This window comes from Thunnus albacares, chromosome 24 (genome assembly GCF_914725855.1).
Source record: "Thunnus albacares chromosome 24, fThuAlb1.1, whole genome shotgun sequence".
Taxonomy (NCBI): Eukaryota; Metazoa; Chordata; class Actinopteri; order Scombriformes; family Scombridae; genus Thunnus; species Thunnus albacares.
In genome coordinates, this window is record NC_058129.1 from 18659647 (window position 1) to 18680324 (window position 20678).

The window sequence follows — 20678 nt, forward strand, 5'->3', positions numbered from 1 at the left end:
TGCAGTGATGAGAAACAAGCCGTGTGTTCACGTTTAACACTAACAGCAGGTGCACAGCTGTGTGTGTGTGTGTGTGTGTGTGTGTCGTTACCTGTCGGACTGGTTTAATTAATGGTGGCAAATGGAAATTGACAGGCAGACCTGAACCTCTGCACACACTCGTAAAAAACACACCGCACAGCTGTCGTCACATGACTGATAAGAAAAACGGTGGTTTTAAATTCAAAAGAAGCTTTATTGTCTCGACATCTTTCAACACAAACACTCATTTAAAACACACAAAAGCAGCATGAAGCCTTGTCTTTATCTCATCATGACGTATTATTATCAGTCAAGTCTTTTATTTACTTAATAACACTTTCAGGTAACAAATAGAACAAACAAAAATGTTTCCTGAAAACCAAGACGACGTCTTCAAATGTCTTGTTGTGTTCAGTTTACTGTCACAGAGACTAAAGAAACCAGAACATATTCACATTTAAGAAGCTGAATCAGAGAATTTGATTTAAAAAATGATGAATCAATGATCCAAATAGTTAATTTAGTTCATTTTCTGTCAGTTTAGTAGTTGAGACTCTGATTTCGTCTCATTTAATTCAGTCTACAAGTAGTTTTATGTTTTCACTTTAATCTCAAGTGGCTTTAAAAATAGACTGAATCTCTGTTTAAACATCTTTTCTTCTCATTGTGTTTATTCTGCTTTGAATGTAGGTCAAACATACAAAACATGATTTAAAAAAAAGACAAACAAACAACAAAAAATAAACAAACTCCCACCAGGAGGCTGTTTATCAGAGATCCTCTTAGATTGTCCCTTTTTAATGCAGATGTTAATTCATCCATAGACGGAGAGATTTTAACGTTAGCTAACATCTGTAGCGTCTGTAGATTTTTCCAACACACAGATATTAGAAATAAAGAAAATGTTTTTAAGGCCTAAAAACACAGAAAACACGACTCAAATTATCAGATTATTACAAGAAAAGTAACAAATGACCAACAAGAAACATGTCAGACACAGAAATCTACTGTCTTTAAATAGCTGTACGTTATATATACATTATATATACATTATATATACAGTATATATGTCTGCTTCACCTCCACTTCAGCACAAACTGGCTTTAAAAAATATGATTTGTGTAATGAAACTGGTGTCTAATAATCAGAAGAGAACCAGATGGAGACAAAGAGAGAAATATGTGATGCTGATGATGTTTAGATGGAGAGACGGAGGAGAAATACGGCTGCGATAATATGATGTCACATGTGACTGATGAGGCGGCGCTGCTCTGATTTGTCACAGTCAGACGACGAGTTAACCCCCAACACACACACACACACACACACACACACACATATACACACATATATATACACACCCCGCCCTGGGGGAAGAAACAGCCACACTCCACCCATAGTCCTACTGTGTGTGTGTGTGTGTGTGTGTGTGTGTGTGTGTTAAAACAATAGTGCCATTAGAGCAGCACAGATCATCTATTCAAACCTGCCAGCCTGCATCACCCCAGGCTCTGTGTGTGTTTGTATATATATATATGTGTGTGTGTGTGTGTGTGTGTGATGGTTCATGGTGTCAGTGTGTGTGTTGCAGGGTAAATACATGAACGTTTCCTGACCTGAAATAGAAGTTTTAGGGGTTTATTTGGCTTTTATTTAAGTCTTAAGTCGACCAAACGTTCCCTAAAACTAGACAAAAATAGAGGAAAATCATTTTAATGTCACTTTGTGCTCTGATGTTTTTATAAAGCTGCAACGTTTACGGAAGAAACGGTTGTACAAGTTTCACGATACACCGCAGTAAAATTCCTGACAGTTAGTATCAAACAGAGTTTAATACTGTCCAGCATCAACGTTAGCAGCAGTGGCGCTCCGGAGATCCATCAGCCTTCTGAGAGGAGCGAGTCTGAAGTTTGGTCGTATTTTGGTTTTTATAAAACAGCTGATTGAAGACGCAGAAGAAGAACATCACTGTGACAGGAAGCAACACTTGGAATCTCACTGACCTTCACTCACTACTTCATAACAAGGTGAGTTCAGTTTTAGCTCAATGCCTGATGTGAGGATGTGATGTCTGTCTAATAGCTGCTGATAGCTCGTCAATAACAGAAGCTGTCAGTGTTACTTACTCTTGTAAAAACATGTAGCAGTTTGTCTGCAGACAAACCATCACACATGATAACATGTTACGTAGTTTAATCAACCAACAGATTGTGTTGTTTTAAAATCCAACAGTAGAAACGCTACAGTCTCCTGTATGAGACTCAACTGTATTTATATCAGTTGTTTCATTGAAATCATTACAGTTACCATCACTGTCTCATTTGTATTTATTTAAAATGTGCTTGGAGTCTTTGCATATATACAGAAGACACTGTGATGTGTGTAATAATACAGTTGCTGTTGCTTTGTTTACAGAGTGGTCGTACAGCAGGAGAAACCAGTGATGTTACTGGAGCGTTTCAAACACATCAATAACTTCTCCAGACCTCACTGCAGCCCTTTAATCTCACATCACAGAGGACGAGATGCCGTTTCAAACGGTTGAGAGGTCTGACGCTTCACTACGAAGTACCATCATGAAGGTTCTTCTGCTGCAACTAGTGACCTGTGGACCAATGAGAGCAGAGCTGATCAACCCATCATCAGCTTCACTGAATCAAACCGCCTGGAAACTCAGAAAAACACTCAGTTAACAACATCAGAGAGTTTTTGAGAACATGCTGGAAGTCACAACAAACATAATCAAGACTTTTGAAGAGTTCCCAGATCTCTGCTTTGGGTGTTTTGGCCATAATTTGAACCTGATTCTGAAAATCAGAGAGTTGACACAGCAGTCGCTGCTGCCGTCATCTGGTCCAGAGCTTCTCACGGAGCTGGAAGACAAGAGCAAGCTGTCCTCAACAAGGCTCAGATCCATGATGTGGTGACCTGATGAGGATCTACATACCAGCAGCAGCCGGTCTGAGAGACACCGGCTGCAGAACTGTGTCAGATCCTCCGACCTCTGAACAAGTTCACAGATGCTCTTCCCTCACGACACGAGTCCTGTCCTGGACCACCTCACCCCTAATGATACTGAGAGGAGACCTTAACAACAGATACAGAGACCTCCTGCTTCAAAAGGAGCTTTATAGATGATCCTTGACAGCTGAGTCCAGGAGGCATTGAAGCTTCGACCTGCACAAGTCAGAGAAGAACCACAAACCACCAGCAACATCAGAGTGGAAGGACTGGTTGCACTGCTGAGGAAGACGGCAGCAGAGAGGTGAAGATCAGGGTCTACTGGTCTTTGTGGTGGAGGGGTCACGCATCAGAGCTGCCTCCACCTCGCCAGCGTTGCCAGGAAGCTTTTTGTGCTTCTCAGCAACCAGCAGGAGCTTTGTCTCCTCTCACAGATCACAGCTTCCACCAGACACAGTAAAGGTCTCATACTGGAGCTTATTTATCAAGGGAGAGAACAGACAAACAATCAGTGCTGTTCATCTGATTTGTTTACATGCACGTTGCTTTGTTTATAATGGTTGTGTTGTTTCTGTGCACATTTGATTTGTTTACTTCAAGTTTGTGTTCATCTAAACCTTCATCAAGAAAATCACTTCTTTAACAAAATAAAATCACAGAGTTGAACAACAGAAAACGTCCTGAAGCATCAAACACCACACGGTTCCATCTGTAACGTTAATATGCTTTCATATGTTTATAGAAGGTTTCTGTTATGTTACTATTTGAATGTTTATGCTAACAGGAAGTGCAAAGTCCTGCTAACTGTATTTGTGGTTTTCAATAAAAAAAAAACTTGAAATGATATCAGTGTGTGAACGTTTTCACATATTTTAACAATACAGTGATAATACTGAATGATAATGGTGATCATGTTGGTCACTATAATAGTGAAAAGACATGTTCGTACCGTTTGATCTCTGGCAACAATAAGTCGATTGACAGAACATGAATGAATCGTTTTAGTCGTATTTTTAAAGCCTAATAATTGAATATTTGCTTTTCTTCATCATAAATGATATTAAACTGATCACAAGTCATCTTGGACTATTGGGAATAATTATTTTTACTATTTTCTGACATTTTATAGACATTATTAGATAAATATGACATAAATAATTGTGAGTTTCAGTTGTACTATGAAACATTGTGTTGGTAACAGTCCTGCCAATCAGAACTCAGCAGTTAAACACAAGAAAACACTAAAGTTTATTTTTATTTGTGCAGCAAAATACACTGATTCACTGTTAAACGTGTTCTGTTTGATTAAATATAAACTGATTGTGGTTGGAAGTAATTTTACTGTATTACACTGGAAATCTGAGTCAGTCTCGTTTAGTCAAGTTGTATTTATTTCATCTTAAAACCACAACTTGCTTTACAATCTGTAACTTGTGTCTTTAAATCTTGAGTTGAGACGGGAATAAAAGTTCCTCATGAAGGCAGAGCAGTTCTGGACTGATGGTCATCATCATCATCATCATCTTCATGTGTTTCCTAACTGGACTTGAACACCGCAGCTCATGATGAAAGTGTGTCAACGCTCCGTCCAATAAACAAACCACATGTGAGGTTTGTTTACGAGACGCTGGTGGGCTTGTGGGCGCAGAGAAGCCAAACAAACTGAATCCAAGAACGCAGCACAGTCAGCTTTTCCACTCAGACTCAGACCGACGCTGGTCCAGCAGCCAGCAGATCACAATGCAATGAATCATCAATTTATTATCCATTTATCTTAATATGAAAATATTTAAAAGAAACGCCTGGTTACATCTTCAGATGTCTTGTTTTGTCTGACAAACAGTCAAAAAACGGTTTATTGTCACGTAAGACTTTAACTGCAACAATTAGTCACTTTTCTCTACTTTATATCATCGTCAACTGAACATCTTTGGGTTGAGGATTGTAAGTCAGACAAAACAAGACATTTGAAGACGTCTTCTTGGACATTTATCAAACGGTTAATCTATTAACTGAGAGAATAATTGGCAGATTAATGGATACTGAACATAATCGTTAGTTACAGCCCAAGATAAGATGAAGAAAGTCAGAAAATCTTTACGACTGAGAAACTGGATCAAAATAGTTGGTGATTGATTTTCTGTTCATCTGCTAAAAATGGAACTTTTAGCTCAGCATGAAACCATTTATTGTGAACCAAACCTGGAAAAATGTGAGAAAGTAATAAATAGTTTCTGTAGGAAACAAAATGGAGGAAAAACTCAAAGTCTGGATCAATGGTTTCCAGTTGTCTACCAGTTTCCTACTAGTTTTCGACCAGTTTTCGACCAGTATTCTACCAGTTTTCTACCAGTTTTCTACCAGTTGTCTAACAGTTGTCTAACAGTTTTCTACTAGTTGTTTACCAGTTGTCTACCAGTTTTCGACCAGTTTTCGATCAGTATTCTACCATTATTCTACCAGTTTTCTATCAGTTTTCTACCAGTTGTCTACCAGTTGTCTACCAGTATTCTACCAGTATTCTACCATTATTCTACCAGTTTTCTATCAGTTTTCCACCAGTTTTCTACCAGTTTTCTACCAGTTTTCTGCCAGTATTCTACCAGTTTTCTACCAGTTGTCTACTAGTTGTCTACCAGTATTCTACCAGTTGTCTACCAGTTGTCTACCAGTTGTCTACCAGTTGTCTACCAGTTGTCTAAGCTGAACAAGACAAACGTTGGGAAACAGATGAGAAACATTTCCTCTTCGTCTCTTTTCTTCGTCCATTGTGACATTTAACTGCATCTAATATCTCTTCTTGTTCAGGTCTTTATCATGTGTTAACTCAACCTATCTGATATCTCAGCCGTCACGCCAGGAGTGTGTCATGGAGTCACATTCCTCGGCTGTCAAACAGGCCATGTGGCAAAGGAGGCGTTTGTTGTTCCCTCGTCGTGTCGCTGTCAGCGTGCCAACACTCCACCCGCCCAAACACCAGCCTCTAGTTTATTTATGAAGCTTCAAATCCAAGAGATAACCTGTTAAAATCACATTATTCATTTATAAAACATCCAATAACATCATAAAACTACTCCAAAAAATGTTTATCTACAATAAGAATACAATAAAAACTGCAAGACTGTAATTTAAGATTATTTTCTGGATTAATTCATTAGTCATTTGGTCTATAAAATATCAGAAAATGATCCCAAAAGCCCAAAATACATCCTAAAATATCTTGTTTTGTCCTCAACCCAAAGATATTCAGTTTATTATCATAGAGGACTAAATAAACCAGAAAATTTTCACATTTAAGAAGCTAGAAAAGAAGAATTTTGGCATTTTTTTGCCTGAAAAATGACTCAAAGCGATTAATGACCACCAACACCAACAACGTCACTCTTGTTTTTGACAAATTCATACAAGGAAATAACCTTTAAATGCTTCTCATGATGAAGTTGAACATTAGCAGTTCATGTGTGTGGCTGTAAATCCGTCAGGGTTTCATCACAGCGTCTCTGTGCTCAGGATCAGTAATCCGTCCCGTCAGCTCGCAGGATCCATGGCAGCGCTTAACGTTATAATACCGTCCTGACATGTTTGGCAGCAGCTTGTAGAGCCACTAGTGACTCAACCTGAATACAGATACCAGCCTGAGCAGAGACGTTGTACCATCAACGAAGATGGGAAAAACAGGAAGAATAATCATTATAGATGACACTAATAGGACAGCAATCATTGGGTGTCATGATTTTAGTTATTTTAAAAAAAAAAGCACATATATTAATGTTTTCACATGTAAATTATAATATTTTACCTGTGAAATGTCTGAAAAACCACGTAGGCTTACAGTATATGTGAATTGTGAACAAATGCTTTTCCACATTTGTGTTATTATTTAATTTTTTATGTACTTTAAATGGTTTAAAACATTTTGATTATAAAGTTTCATTCTTGGACTAAAGGAAAAAACAAGTATCACAGAATTAAAACTGTATTTTACTTAACTTTTTTAACTTTGCCTGTTTATACTACAATGGAAAATCAGAAAATAAGCTAATTTACGCACAAAAACACATGTAAGTTAATGTTTTTACAGGTAAAATATAATATTTTACCTGTAAAATGTCTGAAAACAATGTAAACTTACAGTATATGTGAATTGTGAACAAATGATTGTACACATTTGTGTTATTATTTAATTTTCTATGCACTTAAAATGGTTTAAAACATTTTGATTATGGAGTTTCATTCTTGGCCTTCAGGAAAAACCAAGTATCACAGATTTAAAACATGTATTTTACTTAACTTTTTAACTTTGTCTGTTTATACTACAATGGAAAAACAGAAAATAAGCTTTAAATTACCAAAAATATCTCACTATGTGCTTTTATAACTATATTGAGGAAAAACATGTAACAAAATCATGACGTTTACATTTATTTCATCCATAAAGTTTGAATAAAACAGTCAGAATGTTGCTGTTTATAGTAATTTACAGACGTTTCTATCAGTGTTGATCAGATCTGAAACACATGAAGGACGTTGAGGCGTGTTGTTACAGTACAGACGTGTCACCTGTAGACAGAACCAGTTCCACGCGGTGTTTTAGATTCTCGGCATGCTTCAGGAACCGTCGGACGGCTGTGACGTAACCATGAAGTCACTGTTTCCTCTCAGTGTTGTTGTTCAGATTCATGTGTAGTTACTCATCAGATGTTACTAAATCTGGGTTGTAAATCAAGCCGGATGTGAAAACGGAACATTTTAACATGTAAAAACTAAATAATAAAGTAATATAAATGATTTCTTGTCACTGATTAGCCAACACATACTGATAATGACGTATCAATGAACTGATATCAGCTGATAGATCAGTCACAGTTAAAAACAGAGCTGTAGGTTGTTTTTTGTGCGTCATGTCGTGTTGTTTCAGTTTCAGTCGTGTTAAGGTGTGTTCACAGCTCTACGGGGCTCCTGTTGACTCCCCGCTGAGTGTTGAACTGGCCTCCTTTTAACCTTCATCACCGGACTGATGAGTGTGATGTGAATTTAAAGGTGATGAAGAGTCACAGATCGGTGGGAGTGTCCGCTCGCCCGCAGGCTTTTTTATTCCCTCTAAAGAACAGTCGACGATCGTCTCTGTCAGATGAAACGCCGTCCGTCGGCTGTACATGATGAAGTCCTCCTCCTCCTCCTCCTCCTCCTCCTCCTCTTCCTCCTCCTCTGTCTCCCAGCTGATGCAGAGTGTCGGTGCCAGCGTCCCGCTCAGGGGCGGAGAGGTCGAGTCAGGCTGAAGGCTGCAGGGTGTCGCTGTGTTTGGCAGCGGCGTGCCGTCATTACCGAGGCCGGGTTTGGCTGCGGCTGCTCACCAGAAAGCAGCCGGCGGTCATTTAGAGGTCGAGTTTTATTTTACGAGTGCAGCTGCCTCTGTGGTCGCTGGGATTTATTTACACGCCTGACATCATATTTGAGCTGGTAAATAAAAAGACTTCATCAATATTTAAAGACTGAAGTTTGATTCTGACACCTGATCTGAAGTCAGACGTCACAGAAGTACAGTTGAAACATCAACGTAGTGCTGAAATCATCAATCATTTATCATTTATGAAGCAAAAAACACCAAATATTCTCTGGTTGCTGCTTTTCTCTGTTTTATATTTCTGATTTGTTGATCAGACAAAGCAGACGTCTCGTTAAACTAAACAATGAACTGATTCATTTAGAGACTGTAGAAAGAAGGAGAAGGTTTCAGTGAACATCAGTGAACAGTAAAGTGAGGATGTTTATGTTTGAGTGTTTATTTGTTGTGTGTGTTTCATGTAGAGCTGCAGATCATTGATCAATAGTTTCCTCTATAAAAGGATCCTGCAGCTCATTAGTTTGATTAGTCGACTGTTGAGTATTTTGATTATTGTTGAAGCAAAAATAACAAATATTAGATGTTTTCAGTCTCTTAAATGTAAGAATTTTGAATATTTTTACATTTCAGACTGTTGGTTGAACAAAACGAGACATTTCCAGATGTTACATCAGGTTGTTTTTTTCTTGTTTTTCACCGTTTTCTGAAGTTTTATTGACAAAACTATTAAATAGTTAATCAAGATGATAACCAACAGATTAATCAATGATGTAATTAATCGTTAAATGCAGCTGTTATTCAGTTCACATTGATACAAAACAGTAAGTTCTCACATTTTAGACAATGGTTAGTTTTTGGGGTATTTTTGGTTTGAAAAGTTACTGAAATAGTTTAATAACGATCAAAATCATTGATCAGCAGTTTTATTTGCAGCTTACAGATCAACTTGTAGACGCACAGACACACACACACACACTCACACACACACACACACACACACTCACACACACACACACACACACACACACACACAGCGGGGTCGTGTTGGCCGGCAGCCAGCTGTTCTTTATTGTTTTCCGTCTCTCTGCTCGTCTTTTATCTCTGACTTCCTCTCTTCTTCTTCTTCTTCTTCTTCTTCTTCTTCTCACACTTCATCCATTTGTGTCTCTGTGATACTTTGATGCCGCTGCCCTCGCCCTCACCCTCCTCTTCCTCCTCTTTATCTATCGCTCCACTTTCCTCTCTTCTCTCAGCTTCTTAAATGTGAATATTTTCTGGTTTCTTCGGTCGTCTGTGACAGTAAACTGAATAGTTTTGGGTTTAAAGACGTCATCTTTGGGTTTTGGGAAACACTGATTCACATTTTATGGCCCAAACAACTGATTAAATCATCATCATAATCGTCGATAATGTGTTTCATCATGTAACTACAACTTTTACAACTCTATGACATAAATAAAAAGCTTCTTGTTTGCTCGTAGCTCCTCGTTTATACCGACGCTCCTCTCGGAACACGTTCTCTGGATCAGAGCTATAAATAGTTTTCATTCATACATTCACAGTAGTTTGTTTACATGTTTTCATCCTAAATCACATGAAGAAAACATCTCAAGTTCTGACCTGAGTGTGTTTTAAAAGAGCTTTTTAATGAAATAAGTCACATTAAACTCATTTAAATCAGCTTTCACATCAGTTTTCTTGTCGTCCTGTCGGAGTAAAGTCGCGTCTTCGTCTTGTTGACACGTTGTAACCCAGCTGAGATCATCTGAAACATGTCGTCAGGAATGAAGAAATAAAACAAACGTTTGAGTCTCTGAGAGTTTGCATATTTCACATGTTTGACAGACTGCATGATGGAACATTTAAATGTCAGTTGTGTAACTTTTGTTCTTGTTTTATCGTCTTGTTGTTTGTTTTCTTTTACTGTGTGTGTGTTTCTATTCTGAGGTGTGTGTGTCTGTGTGTGTGTGTGTGTGTGTGTGTGTGTGTGTGTGTGTGTCTGTGTGTGTCTGTGTGTGTGTGTGTGTGTGTGTGTGTGTGAGTGTGTGTGTGTCTGTGAGTGTGTGTGTGTGTGTGTGTGTTCTGACACTAAGTGAAGTTGAACGTAACTCCGTCTCAGAGTTCAGAGCTTGTTAGAGCAGATTTTGGGTCATCTTGTTATCTTGTTTGTTCTCCTGTTGAATCTCGTCCATTGTGTTCAGTCTTCCAGCTGCTGCCACGTAAACACACACACACACACACACACACACACACACACACACACACAGACACACACAGACACACACAGACACACACACACACACACACACACACACACACACACACACACACACTCTGTTTGTCCCACGATGTCACTAAATATGAACATAATGCAGAAAAAACCTCATTAAAACAAAAAGCTGCTTTTAAATGTCTTTCTAACGTCGTAACGTTTCTGCTCCTCAAATGTGACGATTTAATGATTTAATGAGTCAAACATGATAATAAACTGAATATTTTTGTTGGTCGGACGAAGCAAATCAGTTAATTGATGATGTGAATACGTGCTGGTCGCAGCTGTAGATTATTCTCTTCATCAGTGGATTGAAAACAGCAGAAAATGTCTAAATATTCAGTTTAATGTCATAGAAAAGTAAGAAAACCAGCAAATATCCACGTTCATTTCTACTAACTGTTTGTGCTGTATTTCAGGTGCAGGTTTCGTGGTTTTTGGTTGTAACTTGTCAGCTCAGAGAGATGAATTAGTGTCTAATCAGGATCATTGATCGTCCTCTCGTGTTGGTTTTTCCTGCTCGCTGAGGGACGACAGCAGCAGCATAAAAGTAGAAACAAACGAGCCCCAATGAAAGAGAATTAATGATGGAGATTATTCTGGAGAGCGCCGGGAGTCCTCCTGCTTTTCTTTGAAGGCCTCCTCCTCCTCCTCCTCCTCCTCCTCCTCCTCCTCCTCTTCTTTCTTTTTCTCTCTCTCTTTTCTCTTTTCCTGCAGCTCTGTGTCGGCGCAGAGGGATGAAGGGATGAAGGGATGAAGGAGTGTTTTCAGTCTCACGGCGCTCGCTCTCATTTCCGAGTTTTCCCTCCCAGAGCGACGACGAAGCGAAGGAGCTGTTTCCTTCTCACCTGTCGTCTTCTTCTTCTTCTTCTCTGCTTCCGTCTGTCATCTTCTGTCTTCTTCTCTTTATATTTCCTCCGTCGGCTTTGAGTCGACTCGTCGCGGAGCTTCTTCTTCTCCTCCCTCGTTTGTCTCCTCGTCTCTTAAATGATTTTCTATAATTAGCAGCACATTATACGCTTCTTTCTAGGAAATTATTAAGAAATTAAAAATCCTTCAAATAAAGTGTTATTAAACATTTTTAACCCGAGGCAGTGAGTCAGCTGACACATTATGGCTTAAACTAGAGCTGTTCATGAATCAATTAGTCAATTAAGAGAAACTGCATTGATAATCTGTTCATTATTTGTCATTTTCTGATGCAAAAACATCAAAGATTTGATGGTTTCAGCCTCTTAAATGTGAGAATTTGGCTTTTCTTGCTCATTTAATTTAATATTTTGAGGTTTTTCAGGTTAATCGATGAAAAGACGACGTCTGATGACATCATCAGCTCACTAAAAGTTCTTTTTTGGGTATTAGTGGTTTACAGATGCTGAGTAGTTGATGGTTAGAGTTAGCTAACGGTTGCTAACGGTTGCTAACGGTTGTTTTTATTACGGTAACGATTATCAACAGAAAGTTAATTGGTTTCATCTCGTTTTTAGTCATTTTTGAAGCAGAAATATTAAACTTTAGCTCTCAAATGTGATGATTTAATGTTTTTCTTCATCATACAACTTTAACATAGTCACACTTATATATATATTATTATTATTAGATATATGTGATTTCAAGCTGCTGAAACGTGTCAGTAGCATCAGTGTTTTAGAGTTTTCATCCTCTTAAAGCTCAGTATCCAGTCGAAGCGTCTTATTGGTCCACCAGCTGACGGTCGGTCACCTGGCCGAGCGGCTAATCGTTCCCTCGCCGGTGTTTTCCCTCCGTCGTCGTACTGGGAACCATCGGAGGGGAACTGGAGGGCCCCCGAAAAACAGGAAGCAGCTGGATCAACATCCTGCCTGGCAGAGAGGGGAGGGGTCGTCCTCACCCCCCCCTCCCCTCCTCAGACACAGGCGGGCGTTTGTAAGAAAAAAAACCCCTCAACAATGTCCCCCTCTGTGTGTCCGCCGGCCAATCGGGAAGCTTCTCTCTGGATTCTTTCCACACGCGGAGCGGCAGGACGTATTAATAGCAGAAACATCCAGAAACAAACAGCTGCTGTGTGATGAAACTCTGGAGGAGGAGGCGTCCATGATGATGCTGTATCATAGCAACAGCAACAGCTGGAGACAAACACAACAGCTGCTTGTTTCCGAGCAGCAGGAATGGTTGTCATGACGACGGCAGAAGCACTTTGTTTGTTGTCGAGCTGAAAGTGTTCAACTAATCAATAAATCAGTTATTTCTGCAGCATTTGAATCAATTAACCAACAATAGAAAAACAGATTCATCTGTTAGAATAATGTTTATTATGAAGTCTTTGGATTTCAAAATAAAACTAATTCTGCTTATTGATGATTCAACAAAATAAACTTTACTGCATCTTGATGATAACATCCAGTTTATTTTTGGCTGCATTTATTAAATAATGTAGTTTTTTTATCCAGTTGTCACATAATAAATAACACAGTTAACATGGACTGGTTTATTTCAGCCTGTAGTGGGAACACTGGTTGGTTTCTGGAGAGCCACCAGCAGGTTTAACTGGATTTTGCTGAGCTCAGTGAGACGTTTGCTGGTTTATAAATCCAGAATTATCACGTTTCCTGATAGAAAAAAGAACAAAAACCAACTTTTAAAATGTTTCTGCACCTTTATGAGAAGAGTTACGGTCACTCAGAGAGCAGACGAAACTTTAAAAGACAAATAAAAGCATCATTTTTGTAACATCACAGTTTTTAATTCAGATAATTGATCAGTTAGTCTCAGGTTGTCAGTAAACTACAGACAGTTTTTAAAGTCTCAGCAGCAGTTTGAACATCGGTGACGTTCTTCATCTTCTGTCTTCTCGGAGGCTTTTATCTCTCCGTGTCTCCGTGGCGACGCACACGATGAATTATAAAAGGCTGTGTGAGTGGATCCGACCCACTGGCCTACTTATCACACAGGCCGAGGTGTCGCGCAGGCCAGCGGGTTAATGGTGTGTGTCAGTTCAACTACTGGTTCTACTGGTCGTTTAGGACGGTTTCAGGAAGTCGTTGTAGATAAATCAGAGACATATTTATCTTTATGTGTAACAAAGTTTTAGCCTGATATTAAAACAATAATGGTGTTAAATCTTCAGTTTAGTTAATGTAAACATGTTTGAACCTTTTTATTTATATATAAATATATAAAATACAGTTTATTAAACAGCTCAGAGCGTCTAAAGAAAGAAAGAAAAGTTTTCTGATTAAGATCCAGAAATATCTGATAGTATCTGATAGTTCATGACGCTGTTCCTGCTTAAAAATGCTGCCTCGCTGCCAAAAATAATAAAGACTTGAACTGAAATATTCCAATAATTGATTTTGATCAGTTAAACTCTCAACCTGTCAGTGATCAATGAGCTGCTGCTGTAAACAATCAGCTCAAAGCTGCAGCTTCAACTGTCGATTAAAACTAAAAGAAAACAACATTAACATGTTTTATACTGTCTGTTTGAACTGTTAGAGACATGCAGCAGTGTGTCCTCAGAGTGTATCAGTCAGGATAGAGACCACCCTGATAACACACACACACACACACACACACACACACACACACACACACACACACACACTCTTATCCAGCAGATAGTTCAATCTGAACAAAAGCAGACGGTAACAGTTTGTGTGTAGGAGGAAAATCACTTTGCCTCCTCATTTCCCACGACCTCGAAACTGCTGCTGGTCTGGATGTTAAAACACACACACACACACACACACACACACACACTCTAACACATACACACACACACTCACACACACACACACACACACACACACTCACACTAACACACTACAGTAATCACAATAACATGTAAATGGAGCAGAAAACAGGACATTTCAGCAGTTTGTAGATTCAGGTCTGCTTCAGTCCAAACAGAGACGTGTTTGTGTTGTTCAGAGCTGCAACGAACCATCATCATCATCTTCATCATCATCAGTTTATCTGCTGATTTATTTATTAACTGATATATTTTATCTATAAAACAGTCAAAGGTGGCGTCTTTAAACATCTTGTTTAGTCTGATCATCTGTTTTCTATCAGTAATAACAAATAAAAACCTTTAATCTTCACTTAAGAGAAGCTGAAACCAGCAAATGTTTTATATTTTATTTAAAAATGATTAAATTTGATTTTATTGGCTCATAAAAGCTTCAGATGTTCTTCTGTTGAACTCAGTTTAGTGTTCTTGAAGCTGGTTGTGGTCTCGTCTCAGCTGCTGGTTTTCTGTCCTGTTACGTTGCTCATCCTGCTGTCAGTCACCTGTCAGCTCTAATGAGACTCTTCCTCCTCCTCCTCCTCCTTCTCCTCCTCCTCTTCCTCGACATGAAGCCTTTGAGCGGGAACAGATTGGCTCTCTTGTCGCCGTGACGGTTGAAGTGCGGCTCGTTGAGCCTTCAGACGGGAAAACTCCGTGAGGTCGTGTTGTCGGCACGGCGGGTCGAGTACACGACACGCTCGATGCTCGAGTGGATAAAGCCTGTTGCTAGGCAACCGGCCACCAAAACGGACCAAAAACTGCTCCCGACATTTTTATGAGGGTCACAACTCGTTAACTCTCAGCTGTCAGAAGACTTCCACTCATGAATTAGTGACTTTTCCCTCTTTACGTGTTTTACATGAGCGCACCTGAAGGCATCACATGATCGCTCCAGGTGATTGACAGGTGATTGACAGGTGATTGACAGGTGTGTTTTCTCTCTTCCAGATGCGTTTGTGAACAGTCAGGAGTGGACGCTGAGTCGGTCGGTACCAGAACTCAAAGTGGTGAGTTTCAACTTTAAATCTGTTTTCCTGTAACGATGATAATTAAAGGACAGAGTTGTGTTTTTTATTTAATATTTAGTTGATATTTTCTGTACTTTAAAAGAGTTATTAGTGTCTGTAATGAATGTAATGTAATTAGTGTATGTAATTTTCTTCATCCTCGTCATCACATGTACAACAACAAACCTACTAACGACTGCAGGACAGAGATATTACTTAGAGATAAAAACTCTTATCCGTCCTTCCCCTGCAGGGCATTGTGGGTAACCTGGCCAGTGGTAAGTCGGCGCTGGTCCACAGGTACCTGACAGGAACGTACGTCCAGGAAGAATCACCTGAAGGTCAGAATGATGTTATTACTGTTTCTGTCTGTCACATCTGGCTGGATCTGTGTTTCCACTCCTTAAAAACTCATCCAGCTTTACCCCAAAACCTCCTCTGCTGCTGCTGCCAGATTAAACCCACAGAATAAAAAAAAAGAAAAGTAGATTTAATCAACTTTATAAAAAAATAAAAAAACAGGAGAAAATAATAAACTGAATCCGGATTAAAAACCCCGACTGGAAGAAAAAGACGGTAACGAGTTTCAGTCTCCTGAATGCAAAGCTCATCTCCTCGTCTCCTCGTCTCCTCCTTTCCTCCTCTCCTTGTCTCCTCATCTCCTTGTCTCCTCCTCTCCTCGTCACCTCGTCTCCTCAGAGACCAACAGAGCAGAAATGATAAAGAGCAGAGACAGTCACACGTCTTATTTTACTTTAATTTCATAAAAAATAACTGTTTTTTCTTAATATGTAAATCTTTTCAGGAGACAGAAGATAGAAATTTAATTTAATGTTAAATTTAAACTATTGAATAAAATCTTGGTTTGACAAAACAATATGAGGGAGATGATGGTTCCTTTCCTGGCTGATGAAGACAGTGAGATATGGTTGAAAGCTCCACCAAAACAAAAAAAGTTAAATAATTTCTGAGGTCAAGATGAACTTTCAGACTTTGATCATGTAAACAGAAGTTTTCTTATTCTTTAATATCTGTGTTGACAGATCTCTACTGAAGGTCAGTTTACTAGCTGTTCTGGAGCTTTTGATTGTATCACATGATCTTCTTCAGCAGATGGAAGACAAGTGAAACCAGCGAATAGGTTTCTGTTCTTTCATCACATCACAAGGCTGCAAGACGACAGAAAACATCAACTCATGAGAGAGTATTAAATAAAAAAAGATAGTTTCTTTGAGGCACACCTGCGCTTTTTCATGCAAGTGCTCATGGGAAATGTAGTTCACAGCCATAGTTCTCTGTGTAGAAATGTGTAAGAGGCTCCACAGATACTAAATACTGTAAAACATGAAGGTAAATCAATATAGAAACACATATTAAAATACTAAAAACTTAAACCTAATAAAGGTTCCTTCTAAAACTTACTGTTTAGTGACGTTTTATTAGCAATAAAATGATATTTTTAATTTTCTGTGTATTTGGGATGAAATGAGAAAAAAACAAATTAGTAAATGATTTGTCTTTTGGTGTTTTTTCATGGTTTGTTTATGGTTTCTGTCAGTAATAATATCATCCAGTTAACGGCTGAGATCTAGAAACAAGGAAAATAACTCAACACGCTTCCAGAAATAGAAGATCAAACTTGTATATAATAAAACTTTAAAGCATCAGCTGCTCCTTATACAGTATATACAGTATATTGTAGTTTCTATAGCGTCTGTGCTCAGTCGCCCTGCGGAGACGAACATATTCCTCATCTAATATTAAAGCTGCTCCCCCACATACTGCAGGCAGAGACCCACTTCTACCACGTTCCTTTAATATTTCACAACCGCAGCTTCCAGACGCTTCCACATCTCAGGAGCTCAGAGATGACAGTCCTTACAGAAATCATTCTAGTTTATTCTCTTAAAAACCCTCAACAGGTGTTTTATCTCTGGATCAGATCTTTAACTGGTAGATTTTTATTATTTATTTGTTTATTTTAGAAGCAAAGCAGATTCATGTTTCATCTGTAGACTAGTCGAGTCGATCGGCTACAAGAATGATTGTTTTTTAAGCAAAAATGCCAAAAAATTATAGTTTCAGTTTCTGAAATATGATGATTTGCTGCTTTTCTTTATCATCCATGATAGTAAAGTTAATATCTTTGAGTTTTGGTTTGTTGGTTTGATAAAACACGACATTTCAAAACGTCACCTTTGAGAAAACAATCATTAGATTATAATGATTAAACTCTGCTGAGTTTAAACATTAAAGTCAAAATGATTAATGTGTTTAATGAATCATAAAACAAGACGGTTTATTGATTTATGATCATAATTCTAATCACAACATCCATCCTGTCGGTCGGACACATCGGGCTTCCATAATGTTATTTTTGCCGCCACCGTGTTTGTGTCTTTTCCTGCCGGAGACTCACAGGAGACGTTTAACCCCTCGCTTTGGGACTGACTCATTAACCCTGCTTGACCTCTTTGTATGTTTTAAAGCTTTAGAAAAGCTTCAAACGCAGTTTATTTAAGCTGAAAACTTTGCTGTTTTTGTCATGTGGGGACCCACCCGACATCAACCCACAAACCAATTTTAGCTGCTGTTCCCTCGGCGCAGAAAAACTTGGATGTTTGGAGGCGGAGTGAGAAAGTTCTACATCAGCAAGCAGAGCAGTTTACTTTCTAAATGAATGTGGAGTTTCACCAGAGGAGTCGATTAAAGATAAAACGGCCCTCTGAGGAGTTGTTCTAAATCTACAAGCAGGGAATAATCCATGAGGCTGATGGGTCAGGGGAATCCCCCGCAAGCGATGGAGTTTGGGGACTGCCTGTTTCTGAGATGTTAAATATTCTTCAGCGGTGACGTACCTCTTGTTAAAATGGCCTCAGTGGCTCCGCAGTGTCAGACTACTAAATGCCCAACGGCCTGTTTCCACCGCTCAGCCTTAATTACAGCAGCGCTCTGCCAAAAGCAACACGCCGCGGCTTTTCAAGCAGCTTCACGTACCGTATCCGAGCCAGCCCCAAACAACAGCAGCTCCCCCCAACCCCCTCCCCCAAAAAAAAAAAATCTTTGATCTAATCACTTGGCACCGCTGCCCATCGAGGAAGCGACGATTCCTCTCCAATTATAAACAAGTCTTTGATATCGTTGCATAACGGGGCTGAGAAATAAAAGGAGCTTAAAAAGGGGGGGGGGGGAGAAAAGAGTGAGGGAAGCGTACTGTATGTGTTGTTTCGAAATTCCTGGTGTCTAAAAATATGCAGCAGAACGTGGATTCCCATGGCGATTGATTGGGAGCGGAGTTGGTGGCTTTGCGCAGCGGCGGGGCGACCGCAGCGCCACAAAGCCGCTAACCAGAACTATTCTTAGGCTGCAGACTGGAGCCTCGGCTGCAGCCTGGACTCACATCACATCAGCTGCTGTTAATGAGCACAGACTTTAAAACGGACCCCCCAAAAAAACCTGCAGCCCCCTAAAAACCCTTCTTAGTGGTGCGTTCAAGGACTCTCAGACCATGCAGGTTTTTTATATTTAGTTGTTAAAAGCAGTGCAAAGACATTCTTAGTTGAAAATAAACAGTTTGCACCACAACACGACAATAAAAAGACTAATAAAGATCAGTAAATGTTCACAGCGATGGATCATGTGTCTCCAGCTTTCTTCTCTGCTGAACTTGAAGGTATCAATCAATCTAAAAACCTTTTGATCTGATTATTAAATATCAGCCGTTTTTAGTTCAATCGTTTGTAAAGCATGTGACCACAGTTTGCTGCCTATTATTTAAAAAAAAAAAAAAAGCCCCCAAAAAACCCCAAAGAAGTTAAACTGAGTCTGAGTGTTTGAGCAGCAGCACATGGAATCCATTAAAAAAGAAAGAAACTGCGGCGGGGAAATCACCCGCAGCCACCAAACTAATGCTGCTGACTGCGGCTTTTAAGTTTGTGTAGCTGCTGCTCGCACAAGTCGCCAAACATGATGTAGAGATTGTATTGTTTTATAGAAGAACCGGCTCATTTGTGTTTATTTGTCCCAACTTTTAACACAGAAAGAAAAGAAAAAATCACTCAGGGCTTTTTCTTGTATATGATTTTATTTGTTCCTGCGGCGGTTTTCATCCTCTTAAAAGCTTTAAAATAGCAGTCAGGTGTCCTTATAATTATTAACATTTCCACTTTTATAGTCTCAGGTTGATTTTCTTTCCTGCCACCAACATCCAGATGAGAGAAGATGTGATAAAAATGTTCCCTCAGTTATTACTGTGTGCTCACTTGCAGCAGCGAGACTGTTTTTCTGGGCCTTGTTTCACCTCTCGGGTTATATACAGGCTCCTGCAAACGTTAAAAAAAAAAATATGCATGAAACTGTGTCGAATCAGTAAAACAACAAAAAGAAACGGAAAAGGGAGAGTAAACAGATCCAGCCATGATCCTTGAAATCTCTGCTTCTCTTCCTCTGCAGGAGTTTGAAGATGTGTTTCTGTGTTTTGTTTGACCTCCAGCTGACCTGGAAATAAAACTCTGTAAACACTTTTCTCTCTTCTTTTTTGTTTCTTCTTCTTGCCTCATAATTCTCTTTCTTCTTCCTCTCTGCTTCTCCTGTGTCCTCTCTTTCACTCTTTTATCTCTGCCCTCATAAATTTTCTCTTTTCTGCCTCCTAAAACGTGTTTTTCTCTCTCTTTTTTCTTGCATCTGTTTAACGTTTGGTGCTGATGAACTTGTGCTCTTTGGATTTGACTGCATGCATTAACTGTGGCTGCATCTTTGATGTTTTGTCTTTTGCTTTTTGTTTTTTTTTTTTGTTTCCTCTCTTTCTTCTTTCTGGGCTGCTCTTGTAAACTAGCTGACGTGGATGCAGGTAACTATCCTCTCTTCTTTCTTCTCTCTATCCATCGATCTGTTAATCCATCCCTCCATCCATCCATCCTCCGCCTCGCTGATTCTGACAGCAGCGTATTGAGAACAGCTCAGGTTCACTGTTATAAAACCTCAATGCAGTTTGGTAGCAGGTGCTGCACTTCTTCTTCTTCATGTTTTCATTTAACAGTAGAAACAATCTGGAGGAATATCAGACTTTTCCTCATGAAACAATATGTAATTTGGTACTAAATATAACATTTAGACAGTATTTGATTGGTATGTGTCCAAACATGATAATAATAATAAACTCAGGTCAGCTAAAGATGTGAAAAAATGTGAAATATCTCTACAGGTAAGTGTACAACATTCAATATATTTTCTTTAAAAGAAAAACTCCTGTTTTCCCCTAAAATAGTATCAAAATACATAATTATGTCCAAGAATCTTTCAGGA

General features: G+C 39.1%; 1 protein-coding gene across 5 annotated transcripts in view; it reads left to right on the top strand.

Moving 5' to 3' along the window:
- Positions 1-20678, top strand: part of agap1 (ArfGAP with GTPase domain, ankyrin repeat and PH domain 1) — a 180944-nt gene that overhangs the window by 65680 nt on the left and 94586 nt on the right. For 3 of the 5 annotated variants that reach the window (XM_044344308.1, XM_044344310.1, XM_044344306.1), the window contains 3 exons: positions 15316-15374; positions 15628-15715; positions 20209-20223. In XM_044344308.1, coding sequence (XP_044200243.1) covers positions 15316-15374; positions 15628-15715; positions 20209-20223 — 162 coding nt within the window. The remainder of the gene's footprint in view (positions 1-15315; positions 15375-15627; positions 15716-20208; positions 20224-20678) is intronic. The other 2 variants (XM_044344309.1, XM_044344307.1) reach the window with 1 other exon arrangement.